The sequence below is a fragment of the Leptopilina heterotoma genome, unplaced genomic scaffold (genome assembly GCF_015476425.1).
Source record: "Leptopilina heterotoma isolate Lh14 unplaced genomic scaffold, ASM1547642v1 Lhet_325, whole genome shotgun sequence".
NCBI classification, from domain to species: Eukaryota; Metazoa; Arthropoda; class Insecta; order Hymenoptera; family Figitidae; genus Leptopilina; species Leptopilina heterotoma.
The window spans coordinates 1,062,405-1,075,481 of record NW_025111019.1 but is presented as its reverse complement, the minus strand read 5'-3'; the positions used below and the strand labels follow the sequence as shown (position 1 = coordinate 1,075,481).

General features: G+C 21.7%; 2 protein-coding genes across 4 annotated transcripts; one reads left to right on the top strand and one right to left on the bottom strand.

Annotated features, from left to right (window-relative positions):
• Positions 1 to 217: 217 nt before the first annotated feature.
• LOC122504882 (cytochrome P450 4C1-like) lies at positions 218 to 8,052 on the top strand. 3 transcript variants are annotated; one of them, XM_043616206.1, is made up of 11 exons: positions 218 to 3,176; positions 3,368 to 3,439; positions 3,997 to 4,109; positions 4,628 to 4,718; positions 4,864 to 5,049; positions 5,454 to 5,526; positions 5,609 to 5,735; positions 6,188 to 6,331; positions 6,514 to 6,748; positions 7,482 to 7,661; positions 7,820 to 8,052. In XM_043616206.1, exons 1-11 carry the CDS (start codon positions 3,146 to 3,148, stop codon positions 7,975 to 7,977), a joined length of 1,410 nt encoding a protein of 469 aa, XP_043472141.1. In that variant the 5' UTR covers positions 218 to 3,145; the 3' UTR covers positions 7,978 to 8,052. The 3 variants fall into 3 exon arrangements, with proteins under 3 accessions (XP_043472141.1, XP_043472142.1, XP_043472140.1); XM_043616207.1 differs by having other exon boundaries at positions 3,364 to 3,439; XM_043616205.1 differs by having other exon boundaries at positions 3,290 to 3,439.
• A 3,032-nt stretch (positions 8,053 to 11,084) lies between these two features.
• On the bottom strand, positions 11,085 to 12,740 carry LOC122504907 (coenzyme Q-binding protein COQ10 homolog B, mitochondrial). The gene is made up of 3 exons (XM_043616236.1): positions 12,602 to 12,740; positions 11,953 to 12,057; positions 11,085 to 11,656 (listed from the first exon to the last, which is right to left on the bottom strand). The coding sequence occupies exons 1-3, from the start codon at positions 12,619 to 12,621 to the stop codon at positions 11,212 to 11,214; spliced, it is 570 nt and encodes a 189-aa protein (XP_043472171.1). The 5' UTR covers positions 12,622 to 12,740; the 3' UTR covers positions 11,085 to 11,211.
• Positions 12,741 to 13,077: the final 337 nt, after the last annotated feature.

Genomic DNA, 13,077 nt, shown 5'->3' with positions numbered 1-13,077 from the left:
AATGTATGTTTTTGAGGTTAGGTACGTCTGTTTACCACTATTATCTCTATGTATAAAATAAGGGTAAACAAACGTTCCTAACCTCAAAAACATACATTTTAGCATATTTTTAAGTTTCTGTGAAGTGTAAAGTGTTAATTTCACTACAATTATTTTACAAAATGCGTTTCAATTACATATATGTGGATAGAATTTTAAAAAAAATTGCCAACCCCCTAGTCAGAATTGAATATATTTGTCTAAAAGGTCAAAAAAAATTTATGATTTTAATTTTTTTTTTAAATTTTTATGCCGTAAAGAAAATATTTCGATTTATTTATTTTAATAGCAAAAAAAATTGTCCCTAGACTAACAGAATATAATTCGAGTCAATATTATCTAGATAAGAGAAAACTAAATTTATTTCGTAGCATTTGATGCAAAAAAAAAATTACAAACTTTATTTCAGCGAACTCTTAATATTGTATTTATCACAAAATAATTCTGCACAAGAACAAATATACTTCCGGTTGTTTAAAGAATTCTGACCCACTCTAGAGAAAAGGACAAAAATTTTAGGTTATGTTTCCTTTTTGTATAAAAGAAATACGGGAAATACGTAAACTAGGAAAGGATGGAACTTACAAAAATGGAACCAAACCGGTATTGTTTGCAAATTTAATAAATTGTAATAATTCTTCTGCCACTTACATCGGTGAATTAAAACGTAGTATGGAAAAAAGAATCAAGGAACATACGGAAACGAGATGCATGAGATAGAAAAGAACACAAATATATCTCTGTCCTTTTCTACCTCAAGGTTTGAAATTATTGTGCACTGACCTTAAATTTTCCAAGAATCGAAATAGAGCATAACGGAACATAACCTCGAATTGCCTATCTCTATAGCGTGTCAAATAACTAATTTTTGAAAGAAAACTGCGAACACTGCCATAACTCATTTAAAAAAACAATCAAAACGTAAAAATAAAGATCAATTTTTTATTTACTTGTGAGTCTTCCATTACTTTACGTTCGTTAAAGTGATCTGTTGAAGCTATCCTCATAAAAATGTCGAAAGCGTCCCCCGCCTCAATGGACAATATAAATATATATAAATATACACGTATACAAACTTTAGCCATTAACCTCAAAAATTTAGCCCGCAGAGAATGTGGCATAAAACAAATGTGACGCTAATGTAGATAAAAGTATTAAAATTAATGAAAATACTTTATAAAACGTATGTGCTAAGAAAAAATGGCTAAAATTTACAGAGAAACAAATATCCTAAATAGTGCAATTTTTTTTTATTATAAATAAAATAATCAAAGTGCCAAAATTATTAATAATATGCCTTAAAATGATACTCGCACAACGAAACGTAATAATAGACAAAAACGTATTAATAAAGAAATTCTTAAAATAAAGAGTCCGTATAAACGTCAATTATTAAGGTACCGTCCCATGATGGCGTGAAAGCGTCGGCGTAAAGCGTAAACCATGTGAGTGAGTGAGAACGTGATATCTGTTCATCTCTTTCTATCGCACGATTTCTGCTTTACGCCGACGCTTTTACGCCGTCATGGGACGGTACCTTTAATCGTTTATTAAGGTCTGTCCATACTGTCTTTTTGTTTCAAAAACAGAAAGAATGAGATACGTCCTTCCTTTTCTAACTCATTATTACCTTTTCTCAATAAAAAAAATCTATTTTGGACAGTCCTTTAAACAATACGTTGATTATTAACAATTATTGTTCAACAATATTGTTATTGACAAGAATGACAGCGATATTTAAATTTTCAAGTCAAGAAAAAAAATGAAAAAAAAGCCGGCGATACGACATCGACAGATTTGAAAATTGTGCCTCGTAATACATTTTTTTTTTATAAATATTGTATAACATTTACAACTGGGAATTTTGTTATGAATGTTTACGTAACTTTGTCATTTAAATTATCCTAATTACAGTTTTTGTAAGAGTTCAAAAATTATAGGAATTGTTAAACATAACCTAAAATTTTTAGTGGCTTTTAATTTTTAGTGCAACAAATTTTAAAGGGGCATTCATAACAAAATTTTCACAATAATTATATTAATAAGAAAGAATTTAGACTGTAATAACCTTTCGATCAGCAGAAATAAAATAAATAAAAAAAAAAACAAGAAATTTATATCAATTAGATAATAAAATTGTCCAATAGGAAAATTTTTCATTAGGCTACAACCAAAAAAATGTATTAGCCGCAATGCAAGTGCATATAAAATATAAATAAAATAAAATTGTAATATTTGAATAATATACAATAAGACTTGATTAGACTCTGGAATCTCTGGATATATAAATATCGTAATCAATTTATAATGATGATGAAGATGATGATGAAATAATACACAAAAAAAATTGCACAATAATTAACATTCCGACAAACTCAGCTCATCTACATTTCTTTTAAAGTATTCGTAATAATATTATAAATAAAAAGTATTTGTATATTTTAGTATAGAAAAAAAAGTATATTTATTATTGCGAGACCTTATCACCTGTAAATTATTCAATATTCCTACACTTTTTTTAATCTGTTTCAAAATTTTCAATTTCTTGCAATCAGTTAAAAGGGTTAGAAGTTTAGAAATTTTTGTCAATTTGTAGGTTATGTTTTCCAAATCGTTATTACATACCATGTACATACCTTTTTTATTGTCTAATTTTTAACCAAAATACAACTTTAAATTGTTTAAAATTGTTCTTTATGTACATATAATAACAACTTATTGACAAATCAATGACAATATTTGCAACTAAAGTTCCTTAATTTGAAATATTTAAAATTATAAATAATAGAAATGAAGCAATTGTGCATAGGCCTTTAAGTTTTTGGTGATGTTAACTACCCAACCTTGGAAATTTTCCGTTTCCGGAAATTTCAAGTAGCAAGGTTGGGCAGTCGGTTTTGGAAACTTACATTGTCGTTAAACAATAAACCCAATAAACGTACATAATAAATAAGGAATTCCCCCCTTTTTATTCGTGACAAAAATTTTAAATACAAAAACGAAGTGAGAGTAGTAAATAAAATTAAAATGCGACTGCCAAATACAAATTCGTTGCAGTTACGAAAAGTATTCAGTGTACTAAACATTAAGCTATTTTTAAAACACAATGTTTTTGGAAATTCTCCTCGGCTTCTCCGGTAATAAAATTCTAAACAAAATTAATAAATTAAATATTTGTACTATATTAAAAACGAATTATCAAAAAAAAAAAAAATTACAAAAAGTAAGAAATGATTATTTTTCCTTTTAGATATTTTTATTCTAATCGTAACGTCTTTTTTTATTATTTATTTATTTCAAACAAAATGGATTCGACTTGTCAAGTTAGCCGTTACATTACCGGGTCCTTTCGCCTATCCATTAATTGGAAATGCTTTTAATTTCGCCTGCAAACCGGAAGGTAAACGAATAATAAATAATTAATAATAAAGAAATACTAAATAATTAATTAATAATAAAGAAATACTAAATGATAAATAAAATAATTAATAATAAAGCAAAAATTAATTTATTTATAGAATTTCAAATAAATAAAATAATAGATGAAATTTAATTAGGGTGCGTTCACAAAGTACGTTACACAGAAGGGAATTGGGGGAAAATATTTTATTTGATCTCTGGACGCTGGGGATCGAACCACTGACCCTAAAAGTTCCACTCATCACTTCACGCGCCTTAACGACTACGACCATCGCCTATATTTTATTTTTTATGTAAAAAAGGTCAAAAACTAAGGAGGGGGGTGGGAATTTATCCAAAATAAGGAAACGTAGTTTGTGAACGACTTAAAAATTTGTTTCTAAACAAATAAAACGAAAAAAATAGAATAATATAATAATAAAAAAATGTAATTTTAATATAATTGTATTTTCTATTATATTTTAATATAATTTTAATATAATAATAATAAAAAATAATTTAATATTTTATTATTGACATAAATTTGTTTTTGAACAGAATTATTGGAACGTGCGGTAAAAATTGTTAAACCTTATGTTAATTTAACACCAATAAGATTGTGGCTAGGTCCAATGTTGTGTGTAATTATCACAAAACCACGAGATCTAGAGGTGAGAATAATTTAAAAAATAGGTATTAATTATTATTAAAAAAAAAATAAAGTAATAAATAAAATTTTTTTGGTTTTTTTTTCTTATTATTTTAAATAAATTCTTTTTTATCTATTTTATAATATATAACGATTATATAAGCTGGAAGTCCAAAAATAAATTTCCTTTATGGTTTAAATTTGTTATTCAGGACTCGTTTCTTATATCGTTGAATGAAGGCACACAACGACTTTTGAGAATATATTTTTTATTTTATTATTTCGATTGCATTTTGTCACTTAAAAATTCTACAAGCATTTTTTTCGAATCCAATTTAAAAACATTGGTTAAAAATAAATTTTATAAATTTTTTTTTAGTTAAATTTTTTATTATAAAAATTATAATAAAAATCGACCGAATTTTCTTAATTATAAAAATTAAAAATTTGAATTAAAAATTAAAAATTTAATTTAAAAAAAAAATTATAAAAAAATACTCTATATAATAATTAAGAAAATAATAATTTTTTTATATATAGATAATTTTAAATAGTCCGAAAGCGAATAAAAAGGGATTTTCTTATCAATTTTTGAAACCGTTCATTGGAGAAGGCCTCATCAGTGGTTCGGGTAAATATAATTTTTTATAATTAAAAAGTAAAGCAATAAAATAAAAATAGTATCAAAAATGTAAATAAATAAAAAAATAAAATAATAAAAATAAATAAAAAAAATTAATAGAAAAAGTAATCTAAAAAATAATTTTTTTTTCTAGGACCAATATGGAAATCACATCGAAAAATTGTTGCCCACATATTGACGCAAAAAGTTCTCGACGAATTTTCAAGTGTCTTTGATCGACACAGTAAAATTTTAATGAGAGAATTAAAATCATTGGCCGATGGAAAAGAAATTGATATTCTCGGACCAATAGAACTTTGCACTGCCAACATTGTTTGTGGTAAATTATTTATTTTCCATTTATATAATAAATATAATTTATAAAAAAAATTCCAAAAATTATAAAAATCAAATTTTTTTCCTTCTTTTTCGATTTATTTTTAATTTTTCCAAAGACAGCTTTTTAGTATTATTTTAATTAAAAATTTTTAATTTTATAAACAATAACTTAAAATTCAAATAAATTAATTAAATAATTGATAATTAAAATGAAATTTAAAATATTAAAAGCAAACAAAATCATTAATATTTTTAATATTTTTAATTAATAAATTAATAAATATTTTTAAAGTAATAAAATTAAAAATATTAAAAGTAAACGAAAAAAATTAATATTTTCAATTTTATTTTTTAATTATAGGATTTAAAATTTTTAGGCAACAAATTTTCTGTTTTACATTTTAGAAACTATAATGGGACGTGATGACATCGATTCATTAGTTGATTCTAATAAGGAATTTTTACACTATTCTGCCGAGTGAGAAAAAAAAATATGGAATAAAATTAAAATATGAAAAAATTTTATTTTCTATAATTATTTATCGCTTTTTAAATTTTAGAATGTACCGAGTGGTTCACGATCGAGTGATGAAAGTTTGGCTCTATCCTGACTGGATTTTCAAATTGACGGAAAACTACAAAATACATTCGAAAGGACGTGAAGTTTTGGGCAATTTTGTAAAACAAGTAAATTTCAATTTTTACATGAAATATTTATTTTAACTGCATTATAGAAGAAATTTATTTATTTATTATTTATTTTATTATTTATTTTTATTAATTTTTTTTAAATAAAAATTTATACTTTTATTTTATTAATTTTTTTTAAAATAGAAAATTTCAATTTTTATTTTATTAATTTTTTTTAAAATAGAAATTTTTATTTTATTAATTTTCTTTACAATAGAAATCTTTATTTTTATTTTATTAATTTTTTTTTAAAATAGAAATTTTTATTTTTATTTTATTAATTTAATTATATTGTAACAAGAAGTATTTTACGTATCTCCTTATTCTGAAATTACAAAGTAAATAGTCGACAACTTAAATAAAATTCTGAATTTTTGTCTGAATTATTCACAAATAAAAATGAAATTCAATTATTTTAAATATAATTTTTTTCAAATTGTTATTTCAAGTGCATAAAAATAGTAAAAAAGAGACGATTACGTGGAGAGAATAGAAATTCAATTTTAGATCGAATTTTGAATATTTTGGAGACATCGGACAATGGAATGACCGACGAGGAACTGAAAGATGAAATGATAACAATTTATTTAGCGGTAAATTTTTCATTTTTTATTCTTTTGTTTCTATACTTAAAAATAAATTTAGTATTTTTATTTGAAACTTTATTTTTAATTCTATTTAAAACTTTATTTTTAATTGTATTTAAAATTTTATTTTTAATTCTATTTAAAACTTTACTTTTAATTCTATTTAAAACTTTTAAAATTTATTCCAGGCTCAAGACACTTTAGCGGTAATTTCAAGTTTTGCAATTTTAATGCTGGGAATTCATCCGGAAATTCAGGAAAAAGCGAGAAATGAAGTGACAAAAATTCTTCAAAAGAATAATTCGATTGATGGAGATAAACTCTCGCAATTGAAAATTGTTGATAAAATTATTAAAGAGACTCTTCGATTGTTTCCCATTGCGCCGTTAATGGCACGAACAGCGATGGACGAAATAAAATTGGGTAAAAAAAGGAAATTAACATTCAGTGCCTCGAATAATTATTTTTACGAGTCTTTTCGAATTATTTTTGAAAAAATCCTTTTTTTTAAAATTTAAATCGACTAAAACGTATTTTTTCGATTTTAAAGTCGATTCGAGACTTTAAAATAAAAAAAGACATTTATATTCACCAATTTTTCTATTTTCAGCCTTTTCGAATTTTTTTTGAAAAAATGTGATATTTTTTTTTATTTAAATCGATTAAAATTCCTTTTTTCGGTTTTAAAATCGATTCGAGATTTGAAATTGAAAAAAAATTGTTTTTATCTACCAATTTTTCAATTATGAGCCTTTTCGAATTATTTTTGAAAAAAAAAATTTTTTTCTTAATTTAAATCGACGAAAACGTATTTTTTCGATTTTAAATTCGATTCGAGGCTTTAAAATGAAAAAAAATTTAAATCGATTAAAATTCCTTTTTTTTGGTTTTAAAATCGATTTGAGACTTGAAAATGAAAAAAATTGTTTTTATTTACCAATTTTTCAATTATAACTATTTTTGAATTATTTTTGAAAAAAATGTAATATTTTCTTAATTTAATTCGATTAAAACTTCCTTTTTCGGTTTTAAAATCAATTTGAGACTTAAAAATGTAAAAATGATTTTTATTCACTAATTTTCTAATTATACGAAAAAAGAAATTTCTAGTTTTAAAATCATTAACTGTAATTATTTTTCCTCTTTCTTTTTGCAGATTCGTGTACAATACCAGAAAGTTGTCAAATAATTTTAGTGCCATTTTTAACGCAAAGAAATGCGGAGTATTTTTCTGAACCGGAAATATTCAATCCAGAGAGATTTGATCCAGTGCAAGCTGCAGAGCGTCATTCTTATTCATTTATTCCCTTCAGTGCCGGTCCAATGGGATGCATTGGTGACTCATTTTTATTTTATTTTATCTTTTTAAAAATATTTTTCAAAAAAAAAATTTTCTAAAAAAAAATAGAATTTTTATTTTAAAGAAATAGAATTTTTATTATTAAAAAGTAGAATTTTTATTTAAAAAAAAACTAAATTTTTCTTTTTTTTTAGGTCAACGTTACGCAATGATGAGTTTAAAAACAATAATTTCCAATTTTCTTCTCTTTTACAAAATCTCATCGCAATGTAAAATGGAGGAAATTAAACTCAAAACTGATATTTCCATTCGGTCAAAAAATGGTTATAGAGTTTCGCTAAAGCCAATTTAATGATGAAAGAAAAAAAAATTGGTAACAATTGTAATATTGTTAAATATTAATCAAAAGAAAGGCCACGAAAATAAAATAAGAGGATAGAAAATTCTCCCAAATTTTATTTCGAACAAATAATATTAGTTTAATGAACAAAAAACTAAAAATTACTAAAAAAAAGTATTATTATAATTTATAATTAATTTATTCTAAACCAGAGAATTATTTTGAACTAATAAATAAAATAGCAAATAAATAATAAAAAAGGATAAAAAAAAAATTTTCCTAAAATTAAATTGAAAATTGAATAAATTGAATAAATTGAATAAATAAATAAATAAAAACGAAATAGTAAAAAATGAATAACAAAATAATAAAAATAAAATATTAAACCCACGTTCATAATAATTAAATAAATTAAGTAACAAATAATAAAATAAAAATTTATTGAACAGAAAATCAAAACTTACTGAGAAAATTATTACTATTGTAATTAATTTATTCTAAACCAGAGAATTATTTTGAAATATTAATAATAAATAAATAATATAAATTGAATAATAAAAACAAAATAGTAAATAGTAAAGATTTTAAATACTAATAATTTAAAATATTAATAATAAAATAGCAGATAAATAATAAAAATAGAATAATAATAAAAATAAAAATAATAGGCAATAATAATAAAGTAGTAAATTATTAAATATTAAAATATTAAAAATCTGAATGAAAATGGAAATAAACAGTAATTGCGGAAAATATTAACATTCTTTAAATAATAATAAATTTTTAAAACAATTCATTCACCCGGAAGTAAAATTTTAATCTCCAACTGTTGGAATTTCACAACATTCAAATAATTCCTCATATTGTTCACTGATTGAAAATGACAGAAAATATGAGAGCAAAAAATGTAAATATAAAAGTAATGCCGTTCCTTTTCCAATTGACAGTAAAAATTCGTTATTATTTTTTATCTCATCAATTTGCATTGTGACATTTAAATTCGATTTCAATAGCAATTCATCCTAAAAAATGTTCAATTTTCATTTATAATTATAATTTTTTTAATTTTATAATGTAAATTTTTAATTTAAAGAAGAAAAAATTCTTTTTTTTTTACTAATTTACTTTTTACATACCTCGAGAAATTTATTATCGAAATAATTAATTAATCTATTATTCCACACATCATCGGAATAATTAGTCTGAGTGTCACTTAAATTTTCTACTTAAACGAAATAATTGTTATTTTTTTTTAATGTAATTCTACGAGAAAAATTTTATGATAAAATAAATTCAAAATAAAAAATGTAATTTAATTTTAATTTTTAATTTAAATTTAATTTCTAGTTCGTTAATTTATTAAAATTTTTGTTTTAAAATGAATCTTAATTTTTAATAAATGAATTAATTTTAAATGATTAACAAACAAAAAAAAATTACTTTAGAAACCACTTTGCATTTTATATAATTTGATATTTAATTATTATTATAGTGATTATTTATTTATTACTGTATATTTATTTTTTTACCTCTAAAAATTGTATCAAGTTTTTTTTCCAATTTATTTCTAGATCGAGTCATTAATCTTTTTTCAAAATACTTTTTTCCAAACAAGGCCTTCAAAAAAAAAATTTTTGTTAAAGCGAAAAAAATATCAGTGAATCAAATATTTAAAAAATGGGATTCAATAATAATAATAATAATAATAATAATAATAATAATAATAAAAATAAATAATAATTTTACCCTTTTTTGCTTTCTTCTTATTTTTACACTATCAAGTGAATTACATTTTTGTCGTGATTTTGCTGTCAAAAGAAGAAAAAAGAAAATTTTCACTTGATAATAAATAAATTTAATTAATTTTAATTTTAATTTTGATTGTAGGGAATCAATTGAAATTGAAATATAATTACAATAATAATAATAAGAATAATAAAAAAGTTGTTTTGAAATTAAAATATAATAAATTATAATAAAATGTTTATGAATTTTTATTTTGTTTACCTCTGAATCGTAAATCTTTATTAATTTCATAAAAATTTGAAGCAAGAAATAAAGGCTTCACTCGTCGTATCATAACTTTTTTATTTAAAAATTGAATTAATGTCAATTTTTTTTAGAAAAAATAAAGAATATTTTTTATTTTTTAGCATTAAATCTCAAGTTTAAAAAGAGAAAGAAATAAATTTATATTTTTTAAACAGATTTTCATTTTTTTTAATGTTCTTCTGTTTTTAAAATAAAATTGATTTTTTTTTGCTAAAAATGAAATAAAATAAATAATTATAAACATAATTATTAACAACCATTATTAAAAATTAACGATTAATACAAATTTAATATTTAATTATTATTATTAATATTATTATTATTATTATTATTATTATTATTTATTAATAATTTACAACTAACAATTCCTAATTTTTAATGATAAAAATTTATAAAACTTTTACAAGAATTTAATTATTTGAAAGAATTCGAATAAAATTCTTGTCAGAAATTTAATTACTTTGAAAAATTTTGATAATTAAATATTTATGAGAATTAAATTATTTTCATAATTAATAAATAAATCGTAAAATTTTGCTTAAATTATTATAATTGTTATTATTATGACTTTTCTTAATAAATGTTTGTAAATTAATTTCGTCTGCAATTGGTTCGTAAAATATTTATTTAATAAAATTTATTTCTTGTGCATAGCAATAAAAGTGTCGTTTTCACAGTCACTTATCACTAAAAATAATTAACAATTATTTACAAATTTTACAAATCTGTCTTGGAGAAAATAATAAATAAATAAATAAATACAAAAGGAAAAGAAAAATGAAAAATATCAGAAAAATTAAAAATTGAAACAAACCGACAAAATATGTTAGTTTAAAAAAAAGTTTTTGTTACTGTAGGAAAAAAATTAATAAAAAAAAAAATGTTTTCAATTTTCTCTTTCAGGAATGAAAAAAATACTAAAAGAAAAATTATTATAATTTTTCTTTTAGTAATTTTTCCTTTTATGTAATTTTTTTAAATTACTGAAAGAGAAAATTGAAAAAAGTAAAAAAAAAATCAAAAAATTAAGAAAACAATGATTGTAATTTTCATAAAAAAAAGTTGTCATAAAAGAAATTAAAAAGGGGAAAATTGAAAAAAATTCAGAGAAATAATTGTAATTTTCCTCAAAGAAAAAAAATTGTCATAAAAGAAATTCAAAAGGAAAAAATTAAAAAAAAAACCTTTTTTTCATCACCGTTCGAGGCGAACTGTTTTAATGCAGGGCCGACCGTATTTTCTCTTCGCCTCTTGGACAAAGGCATTTTCCATTTGTCGTACGACTTCGTTGAAAAATAAATTCGCCACGTGCGAATAAAAAATCGAACGAAATTCAAATGAAATGGAAATATCAACGAGACACGTTTGTGGATTATTTTTCAATCCTGGACTAAATATCCAAAGAGTATTGAGATGATCGAATAATTTACCATCAGTGCATTCGGCCTTCACTAAACGTGGATGAATTGTCGTCACTTTCGATAGATAACTCTCATTAATTGGCGGAAAACCAATGACCAGCTTTGCCTTCTTATAATCTTTCGTTCGCTCAATTATCGTTGACGTTTTGCAAAATGGCACGAAATTCTTGTAATTCTCCACGTCGGCGACCACATTGTACATTTGTTCCATTGAAAATCTGAAAAAAGATAATTAAAAAATTAATTTTTAATTAATTCAATTTAATTTTATTTATTTTAATTAAATTAATTTAATTTATTTATATTTTAATTAAATTAATTTAACTTAATTTAATTAATGTAACTTAATTTAATTAATTCAATTTAATTGTATTTATTTTAATTAAATTAAATTAATTTCATTTCATTTCATTTCATTTAATAACTAAATTAATTTATTTAAATATCTTTGTACTTTTATAAATAAATTTTTACCATCGCTTAAAGAAACATTTTTTAATAAATAATTAATTACCCAATTAATTTTCGACTTTCGTATTCTTTCGTTCTGCTTTTATCGAAAGTGGATATTCCTCGAGAACTTCCATTTCCAGTAATTCGTTTAATTGTGAAAAAACATCTGTTAAATATCAATTTTGAAATTAATTAACTAAATTTCGATTAATTTTTAATTTTTAACTTAAAAACTACGTAAATCATGAATTTAATTATTTTTGCGATTAGATTTGAAGACTTCGAATAATTAAATTATTTAAGTTCTTTTGCAACAGAAAAATAGACGAATATTAATTTTAAAACATTTAGAAAACAAAATAAATGTATTTTGTTGATAAAAATCAGAATTAATTAAAAATTAACCTAAGAAAAATTAATTAATTAATTTAATTAAAAAATTTGAAATCAGTAATTCGAAAATTTTGTGATGGATTTTTTGAATAAAGAAATATTATTTATTAATTAATTATTACTTATTTTTTTCTAATGTAATGTTAAAAAGAAAGTAAAATTGAATAATTAACTATGAGAAAATAGGGAAAATAGTAAAAACAAGTAAAAATATTACGCATGGGAAAAAAATGTCCTTGAACATAACCTCAAATTTGTTGGTAACAATTTTACCCCCGAAAACAATGGAAAAAAAGAGAATTCTTATTATAGCATACCTGTATGTTTTAATTATCATCTTCAGCACTTGTTTTTTGTTAAAAATCGAAACATTTTCAAGAAACGAAAAACATTTTTTGTCGTATTTACAAAATTGATGATATATTTAAAGCGAATTGTGATGACTGACTAGCAGACGATTTTTTTAAAAATAACAATTTTTAATCTTTTCTTTCGCAACTTGTCGATAAATTTAAAAAAAACGTAAATTTTTTCTTCTTCAATTAATTAATAATTAGTTAGTTTTTGTGCCTTTTCTGGTAAATTGATTTAAAATAGAAAATAATTGAATTCTTTCGAATTCCCTGTCAATTTTTTTTCTAATAACTTTATAAAAAATCTCTATTTGTAGATAATTTTCTACTTATTATATTTACGATATTATTTGTTTATATAAACATTTTTTTCTCTATTATTATTATTTATTCAAGAAATAAAAAACTTTTTCTATTCTTTTTTTAGAATTCAAATTTTC

Bases quoted from the DNA above. Each gene is read 5' to 3' on its own strand.
- LOC122504882 (XM_043616205.1), top strand. From the start codon at position 3,146: ATGTTTTTGGAAATTCTCCTCGGCTTCTCCG. The intron at 5,050-5,453 runs GTAAATTATTTA...TTTACATTTTAG, and splicing joins CACTGCCAACATTGTTTGTG to AAACTATAATGGGACGTGAT. The intron at 5,736-6,187 runs GTAAATTTCAAT...TGTTATTTCAAG, and splicing joins TGGGCAATTTTGTAAAACAA to TGCATAAAAATAGTAAAAAA.
- LOC122504907 (XM_043616236.1), bottom strand. From the start codon at position 12,621: ATGATAATTAAAACATACAG. The intron at 12,058-12,601 runs GTATGCTATAAT...GATATTTAACAG, and splicing joins ATGATAATTAAAACATACAG to ATGTTTTTTCACAATTAAAC. The intron at 11,657-11,952 runs GTAATTAATTAT...ATCTTTTTTCAG, and splicing joins GAAAGTCGAAAATTAATTGG to ATTTTCAATGGAACAAATGT.